The sequence below is a fragment of the Procambarus clarkii genome, chromosome 7 (genome assembly GCF_040958095.1).
Source record: "Procambarus clarkii isolate CNS0578487 chromosome 7, FALCON_Pclarkii_2.0, whole genome shotgun sequence".
Taxonomy (NCBI): domain Eukaryota; kingdom Metazoa; phylum Arthropoda; class Malacostraca; order Decapoda; family Cambaridae; genus Procambarus; species Procambarus clarkii.
Window position 1 is genome coordinate 7,807,034 of NC_091156.1, and position 9,669 is coordinate 7,816,702.

The 9,669-nt window shown below is 34.2% G+C and overlaps 1 protein-coding gene across 1 annotated transcript; it reads right to left on the reverse strand.

Moving 5' to 3' along the window:
- Positions 1 to 134: 134 nt before the first annotated feature.
- On the reverse strand, positions 135 to 9,373 carry LOC123761322 (2-hydroxyacyl-CoA lyase 1). The gene is given in 15 exon segments (XM_069312305.1): positions 135 to 998; positions 1,000 to 1,188; positions 1,341 to 1,566; positions 1,921 to 1,994; positions 1,996 to 2,061; positions 3,325 to 3,504; positions 5,488 to 5,648; positions 5,873 to 6,026; positions 6,028 to 6,055; positions 6,896 to 6,975; positions 6,977 to 7,081; positions 7,372 to 7,541; positions 8,598 to 8,706; positions 9,280 to 9,306; positions 9,308 to 9,373. Coding segments are annotated over 15 exon segments (1,719 nt in total). The 5' UTR covers positions 9,359 to 9,373; the 3' UTR covers positions 135 to 899.
- Positions 9,374 to 9,669: the final 296 nt, after the last annotated feature.

Sequence of the window (9,669 nt, forward strand, 5' to 3'; positions counted from 1 at the left end):
AATTAAAGAAAAATGTTGATAATGGTTCAAAGTGAAAAATATTATTAAGCTTAATAAATAATAAAGCTTAATAAAATATTAAGTATGAGAATGTAAATGCTAAAGTTGTCATGCTTAATAAATCAAAGCACGAGTTAGATGAGGCTACTTGTAAGTTGTTTATTCAACACCATACAGTAGTTTGTAAATTTTGTACGAGTGGTTTTGTGCTTAGCATTACTGTACAGTACTATATATTTTCACTTGGTCTACAGAGTTTAATAAGAATTATTGTGGTCATCTCCATGGTAAGTAAAATTAATAAAATTTGAGGCTATTTTACTTTTAAAATACTGTATACTGTCTAATTATTTATGAGAATGAATTGTTGTCCACATCATTTGGGGTCAGAAAAATCAATCTTAGTGTCTCTTTAGAACCTGAATTTTTGGTGAGCTGACTGGAATCCAGTCATTAGTCTGCCTGAACAAGATTACATTGTACTGCACTCGGAAACTTGACTAGTTATAGATGACCTGACAAAATCATCCTGTGAAATCCATCCAGAGATTTCTTAGGTGTGCTCATCATTCTTTATACACATCACACTACATGCCACAAGGCAGGTCATTGAAATTGAAACAGCTTTCATATTGACAATTTTTCTACAATAATTTACCTAACCATCTTGATTTGTGTATCCAAATACACAAATATCTGCCTTATTTTTCATGTACGAGACATTTTGATACTAAAACCTATTCACAAAAACATTAATTATTAGTTACTCTTACAAAGTCACAGTAAAATAAACTCTTTATATATTCCCAAACAAATACCTTAACTATCATTATACAGTATTGTATATGGATTTTAGATTTACTCTATGTTCTGTTTACACTGCATTCTCTCTCTCTCATTTAGAGTTTGGAACGTGTAAGCCAGTCAAACTCTTGCTGCTTACGCTGAGCCATGGGGTTGATCATCACATTGATGAGGGATGGTTTATGTTCTTCCTTCGAGAGCCTTGGTCACTGAAGCTTGTAGCTCGGGGATAGACTTGCAAAAGTAACCAGTATCATTGAAGACGGATGCCATACGTTCATAGTGTGCATTTGGAAGTAGTGAGTTAGGTGGTGTTGCAATGGCGGCATCCATTCCATCACGAATGTCATTAAATAATTCTTCATCCAGTCCACCAGTAGATACCTAACAGAAATATTCAAAATTACTATTTTTTTTCTATCAATATGAATTAAATGTTCATTTTCGGTACGATAAATTTTTTGTCTCAATAAAGTTCTCTGATAATTAAAAGTGAGAACTATTTCAGCTTTTATTCAAAGTCAAATACACAAAACAGCATTCTTACCATTGTTGTTTACAATTATTATAATAATTGGCAGTTTGTAGCGATAAATGGTTTCCAATTCCATGCCACTAAAACCAAAAGCAGAATCCCCTTCCACACATACTATTCGCTTGCCTGGGGCATGGTCTCTTGCCCAGAGGGCTGCAGCAATTGCAAAGCCAAGTCCCACTCCCATCGTACCAAATGTACCTGCATCCAGTCTGTGGCGTGCATGTCTGAAATATATAGTTTGTATGATTAACATTGTGCTACACATTATTACAAACCAACACTAGTGTAGTGCAAGAAGTCAAACTTAAAGAAATCAATACCACCATTTCTCATCTTTCATGGTGAAAAAAAAAGAGATCATAAAAAAATAAGAATTAAGCATCAAATATAACAAATGCCATTTCTGGCAGGCAGCCAGGAGCTCCAAAAGTTTAGCTCAGAGGACCCTCACACATTTTTTCAATACACAATCCAGTTACTTATAATCTAAAGTACAGTATGAGAGGCATAAACTTTATAAATATTTAACCTTTTAAATCATTGCAAAAAATGATAATCCTTCATGAAGCGAGTCTTACTTATTAAGCAGAAGTGTACGTCCAATGTCCATTGTATTAGCTCCTTCACTAACAATAATACAGTCAGAAGGAAGCTAGCTGCTGCAGATGGTGGAACACTGCATAATAGTTCAGTGGTATCGAAGTGTCCTGGGCCATTTCCTGTGCAAATTAAATTTAACAAATTTGTTCCCAGTAAATGTGGTATCAAATATCATATCTTTCATATTATACAGGAAATAAAAATATGACTGGAATATATACCTAGGAATCATGTGCCAAGAGGAAAAATAACAATATATACATAATGTATATACAATATATACATAGCTTCAGTCGATTAAGGCAGTGTCTGGGATGCTCCCGGACGCAGGTTCGAATCGTCGTCACGGCCCTTGTGGATTTGTTCATATACATAATGTACATTCTGAACAGCAATAAAGTGACCAAAATAAAAGGTGAACATTTACTTGAATACTGAGTATTTTTTGGTAACAAAATGATAATTTCTTGTTAAATCAGTTACTGTAACCTTTCTCTTTAGCTAATATTGGATGTTTGAAGAATATCAACAATACAGTACTATGCTTTTATTGACTATGTCTTCCTTTAATAATTTAAAAAATAGCCAACTTCCTATTTTACTTTGAAATTTGAGGAGGAACTGATAAAAAATTAGATCAGTGATGACTATGGCTGGCAAGATAATGAGTCAGACGCAGACGATGAGTCACAGTAACGTGGCTGAAGATACGATGACCAAACCACACATCAGAAGATGGAGAAACGACAACGTTTCGGTCCGTCCTGGACCATTACCAAGTCATACTGATCTGTCCTGGAACATTATCACACACTACTTGATAATAGTCCCAAAACGTTGACATTTCTCCATCTTCTGAAGTGTGGTTTGGTTATTGGTCATTAGTCATCTTTATCATCACTACCCTATTTCCTAACTTATGGCACAGACAAAATTAACAATAATGTAAAGATGTTAAAAATATGTTTACATAAGTGGCACCTGGCCTTTCATATACAGTATATTGTATAGTATGTAATACTTGTATACACTATAGTATTACAATACTGAAAGCTCTTAATTCTCAAGTTCTGAAAAATATTTCCTGCTGCTGACTCCATCTCCTTTCTACTAACTAACAATTCCACAGTTCAGTACACTGCTGAACAATCCAGCTGGATAATGCTTATTTTTTATCTTCTCGTGCACCAATTTCTTGAGCCACCGCTGCTAGTCATCAAGTACTTTGGAAATCAGGTATGTCATACAAGGAGTATTGCCTAATAATATGGAAAATGAAGGGAAGTATAATATAGATCCTAATTATTCTTCCATTGGGACATAATAGATTATATAATACCACAGTTCTAGGAATTATGAATCAACTGAAATAATATACTTACAGCATTGATGCTCATGTTGGCCTGTGCTTTCTCCCCGAGGCGAGACCGCCAGGGTGAGTGTGGGGCAAGAACAGAGCCTGGCACAGCCTCCTGCAGCTGGCCACACACCAGCTTTAAGTCACCCAGAAGAGTAACACTTCCTGTCACACTATTATGAAATTCTTCGGCACATACATCCACCTGCAAATATAGGGCATACGTAAATCTGTGTATCTATGTATTTACGTATGTAGGTTAGCTTAGCATTTTAAAAGCACCGAATCACCTTCTGTGGTTGAGTGTTCAATAAACCCTTGAACTGTATGTTTAACACTTCTCTAACCCTGTCCATGGAGGACAGAAGAAAATGTATATATGCTGGTTAGCATTGTAAATGTGTGGCCACGTCTGTGGTAGGAAAAAAAAAAAAAAAAAAAAAAAAAAAAAAAAAAAAAAAAAAAAAAAAAACCTGCAAATATCATATGATACACTGTACTGTACATTATTCTCTATTCACATACATTGTGCAATGAACTGAACTAAATTATCAGATTAGTTGTTTGAATACTCACTTATATGAACATTTATTTGAAAATAGTCAGGAATGTAAAGACAGAAAAAACTTTTTTTTTATAATTTATGTAAATTTATTAGGACTCTCACAATAAGCTCATTGATTAGCACATAAGGAAGCATAAATAGGGAAAGGAGTAGCCTTGCCAATACAATAACATTGGAGCTTTGAGGAAAGAGATACTGGAAGTAACCAACCAGCAGAACTGCATGCTAGGTTTAGCAACAGTGGGGACCATGAAGATAGTTGGTCAGACTGATTTTTCTTCAGTGATACACCTCCTAGCATATTAATGACCTTGCAGTGAGTTTGAAACGTTTCCTGTGGTGGTGTAGTATGTCATCCTGCCTGAATCCCTGTAGCCTCTTTCAGTAACCAGTGACACCTGGTCTGGTCCTATTGCTTTTGTTATTCCTCGGACATCAATCTGGTTCCAATTTGTAGACCTGGAACCTTTTGTTAAGTTCTTCACACACTACTTAGTAATTCTCCATGAGTGCCTTCCCTGTCCCCATTGTCCGATCACATGATCTCATGTTGCTGTTTTCCTTAGCAGCTCTATGGTGCAGAGGTTCAAAAAATCTTATGGAATCCATATGGAATCTTCTAAATGACAGTATGAAGCAGTTTGATATTCTCTGCAGAGGTTTATTGCCTTGCAAAGTGTGTCTTCTCTTATCGTGACTATTCTTGTGTGTGTCTTTTTTTTTTCACATGCCTACACTAATGTAATGTACTTTATCACATGCATATTTATGCCTAATACCATTATTACCTAAATGACAGCCTTGATAGATTCTCTTCAATATGGGTTTGGTATAAATCTCTCTAGCTTTCCTTTTTGTAAGCTTTTTGCTTATCATGTGTTGCACTGGCATGTAATTATTTTTTAAATTTCTTGTTTGGTGCATTTCACTGTTTCCTTCTTTCTTGAAAGTTAAACTTAAGATAGTCTTCTTGTTTACTTTGGCTACAGGAAATAGGGTTAGCAAGCTACATCCTTGCCAATGTTGAAAGGTTTATAGTACTTCATTGGTCATGGAGAAAACATTGTCCATTTTAATTCCAAAACCTAATCTTTTTCCCAAAAATTAAACAGGTGATTTTTGGTGAGGTTCTATCATCATTAAATATGGCTTCTCTCTGAAGGGAATCATTATTCATTCACATGTGACTTCTTTGAAGCATTATTTACCGTTTTCCACATGTACCTCTTCAGATAAGCTGTTCTTAAAATCCCTGGACTCTGCTTTGTTATACTGTACTGCAAACATTTACCAAAACTAAGTCAGCCTTTTGTATGCTTGTGCTCATGATCTTTGGATGTTTCATACAAAGTTAACTCTTTGTATTTTATAACACGACAATTTTAGCACATATATAGCTTGCAGAAGTGGTTCTGAACAGGTTGTTTATTCAGAAATGCATGCATGCATGCATTTCTGAACAAAGTTTTATAAAAACTCTGAAAAAAGTGCTCTGCTCTGAAAAAAGTTTTATAAAATTTAAAGCCTGGTTTTCCAACATGATACACTATATTGCATACCTAAAGTGAAACAAAATGAGACAAACTTTGAGTAATTCTTCCGAGTATTGTACATTGCACGCACATGGATAAATTTGACATCTGGTGCGAATCGAGGAGGGCGACCAAAGTGAAGAATCCAATTCAACCTTGCACCAAGAAGCAAAATTACATCAGCTTCTAGTAATGCTCTGGATCTGGCAGGAGAGATGCACTGAGGATGGTCATCTGGTACAACTCCTTTTCCTGTTGATGAAATTTATAGTTACAGTACTTCTTAATCTGTAAGAAAGGTGTTGTATCTAATAGCCAGAACCAAACAAATTAACGCATTATATCACATATAGTACTGTACTGAATATACCATACTAAATGAGGATGACGTATTCAATATTAAAATATTTCTATCAACTGAACTGAAAACCAAATTCAATCTTAATCTTACAAAAACAGTGATGTTTGTTTCATACCCATGGGTGTCGGTAAAAAAGGTAAACCCGTTTTTTCTATGAAATTCTTCACTTGCTTTTCTGCACATGCATAGGCAGCTCCCTTTCCTACCACCACTAAAGGACGCTGTGCGTGGGCAAGCAGTGCAACTGCCTCTGAGACAGTGTCAGGAGAAGGCTAGAGACTTGGGAGGTGTAGGACATCTAGGAACCAAATGCATCATTAATTTAAGAGAGGACTTGCTTAATGGGATATTTATTAAATTAATGCAGAGTGAGAATAGCTGCCTTTAAATTATTTTCATAATCCTGCAATATTTTTAGATTAAATATTTTATACTACTGTACTTAAAAACCTAACTCAAAGGCTCAGGATAAGCATTACTGTACTGTACAGTACTGTACTGTGTATCATTAGTAATACAACTACTGTATACATTAGTTTTCAGAACAATGTTCAAGCAGTTATTGGATCTTTGGTACTCTACAGTTGAACTCCTATTTGTCAGCAAGAAAGAAATCCAGTTCTTCAAATAAATTTATCAAATTCATTAATGTACAACTTCTCTATTAACTGGGTCATGCTTATTTGAAAAAGGTAACAAATTACAGTATTGACAATGCAGTGAGCAGCAACACAAGTTAACACCTGGATGTGCATCTTCTTTGGTAATTTTTTTTTTGTTAATAAATTTAATGAAAACAAAAACATACTACAGACTTTAGTATGTTTTTGTAAAACCATAATCTGTGCATCTTCTGTTACATAAAGCAAGTTAAGGTAGTACAAGTATAAGTATATAATGAGTAGGTATATTAATCATAAAATGACATCTGAATACAAAAGTGAAAACAGATATAGGAACATGCAAAGGTAAGGCTGAAGAACAATTATTTATATATGTCTGTACAGTCAATACTAAGACACATGCAAAGATTGCTGTGATTGGAAAATGGAGCTACACAGCAAGTCAGGATATGCTCATCATAGAAGCTCTTAATAAGTTTGTGCAACATAGTAATGTATTCAAATAAATATCGTACCTTGGGAGGTGCACAATTTGTTTTTCATTAACTGTAGAAGCCAAGAGATTTCCTGGGAAATCAAGGTATGCAGCACCAGGTCCGGCCATATGTTGTACACTTAATAGCTTTAGAGACATGATATGGTACAGTATCAATTCGTGGAGGCCGAGCAGTGTATTTGCAATATAGGCGACAGGATTCAACCTTAGAAACATTAACAAAATATTCTGATTATTGCTCAATATTTACAAGAAATATTCTGATTATTACTGAATACTAACAACAGGACATATGCATATGATTATTGAATATTCTTATCTTAATCATTATGCTGTTGTGCCTTGGTTTTGACTCCTGCACCGATCTTTGGTTAAAATGATGTTAAACTAATTCTTAATATTTGTATATCTTACTGTGAGGGAAGCTATTGAGGAAGTTGACACAAATATCTTCCATACATATTTTATAAAGCTAACATTATAACACTAACCAACCTGAGGACATTCCTGAAAGGCTCCTAAGCCTTCCTGATCTTCATCACTGGAACCCCCAATCACCAGTACTGGCCAACAGTTATTTTGAGCATTGGCCAACCCACCAATTGTGTGCAGCAAGCCAGGACCTGACACAACCAAGCATGCCCCAGGCTTACCAGTCAAGTAACCTGTTGACAAAAATTAACCTTCTAGCCAAAATGTAAAGGTAAGGTAAGACTATACAGGGACACTTAAAAAAAATATTTCTGTTGTTTCTCTACCAGAATGTCCTGCTTGAATTCATGAATCCTGTTTATCAACCAAAATTCTTACCTTAAGAAGTAACCTAATGCAACAGCTCAGAAATTATGTATGATTAGCTCAAAAATTATGTATTATTATAAAAAAAATTAATGATAGCTATAACTACTTATTCATTTTCATGAATCAATTATTATGTGTTCGCTTGGAAAATTTAAATGTTGTACTGTACTGTAAAATAAAAGAGTTTTCTATTATGTACGGGACCAGAAGTTTTGCATTATTATGCTACTTGCTTTAAATCTATCACATCTGTGTGGATGGACCTGGCAATAAGAAAGTATTTGCACCATTTTAACAAAATCCCAAATAATTCCTAACTTATCCCACATTCTGTAATTAAAGGTGAGGTACAGTTTTGTAGTCAAATATGTTGGAAAGCTACGGAATTATGGCTACCAGAGAATTGTGTTTGCCTGTACCAAAATAAATAAATGTTACCAGAAGTGTGAAATAAGGAAATACAGTACTGTACTGACAATGGCATTATTAATATCATTACAATGGTACATGTAGTGATCTAAAATGTTGAGCAATGAATATTTTACATGATACACCAAATAAACATAAGCACAGCATTTAAAAAGTAAATTACATTTCCAGAACCACTTCAATGTAAATAAAGTACTCTAATAATTACAACTGAATAATATTTCCAATGATGTCACAGATTTATCATTAAAATTATCCTAAATATGCACTGTCCATTGTGCTTACCTATAATATTATCTATACAGTTACTGTATTATAATTTCACATGCAAGAAATGGGTTTTCAGTAAGGAATGAATAAAATGTACTGTAATGTTAATGTAATTACCACATAAAATAATTTATATAAGTATTTGAAATTTCTAATGCTCTATACATACAGGATATTGGTATGAAAAATACTGTACAAATGTTCAAAGTTCAACTTCTTACCTATAGCTTGGGCAGCATAGCATGCTGCCTGTTCATTTCGCATACCAATATACTTAATCCCTGCTTGTTGAGCGGCCACTGCAACCTCCACAATAGGAATACCAACTACCTGTAAAAGTAACATAAGTGCTGTACTGTACATGTACAGCAATTACAAAAAAAATTGCTCTCAGCATGCAAAAAGCTCCTTTTTTAAGTATGATATTCTGCTGCTTCCAGAGGTAATGGTACAATGCTCCCCTCCTGCATGCATAGAAGGTATGTCACCAGTAAATTTAGGTAATATGCAAGATTTATGCCACAGGGCCTATAGCATCCTTGCAATGTCATATAAAGTGATTGGAAAGCACTGAAGACAGTCCTATCCAGCACTAAAATAACACACATTCTTGAACACCCTTAATTTAAGTTGCCTACATTCAATTTTGACCATCTTATATACACCATATTTCAGTTTTTGCCCCAAGTGAACTTATCTCTAAGATTTCTATGATTTTTCATATTGTGTCCTGTATTCTTCTTACACACAGCAAATTATTATTACAGTATTTATGAATTATGAAGCAAAACATGTCGTTAAAAATTTAATTACAGTACAGTAAATGATGAAATTTATCACATGACAAAAAAAATTTAATGAGAACATTAAACATTTCTTGTAATCAACATTCTGCATACTTACCCCAAACATATATTCAATGCCCTGGCCGAACCAATGAATCCACCAACACGTGAACACCATCAATTTCTTCCCCAGACATCTTTTCATTTACTTTCTTATTATTTCCTGAAATAAATGTTTAATTAAACAAAATAAAAAATATATATACTGCATATTATAATAAACATACAGTATATAGAGAGATAATGTATACAGAGTATGCAGCATATAGTTACATTCTTTACATAAAAACATACAGGAACATACTTATCTAAATACAAAGACATCAACACATGAGAACATTAAAGTTTTAGCAATATTGTATTGGGCAATCTTGCTTGAATGGATCACAGTAAGTCCAGAAAGAACTGGTTAATGTACAAAGACGTGGTGAAAAAAATTAAAGTCGTG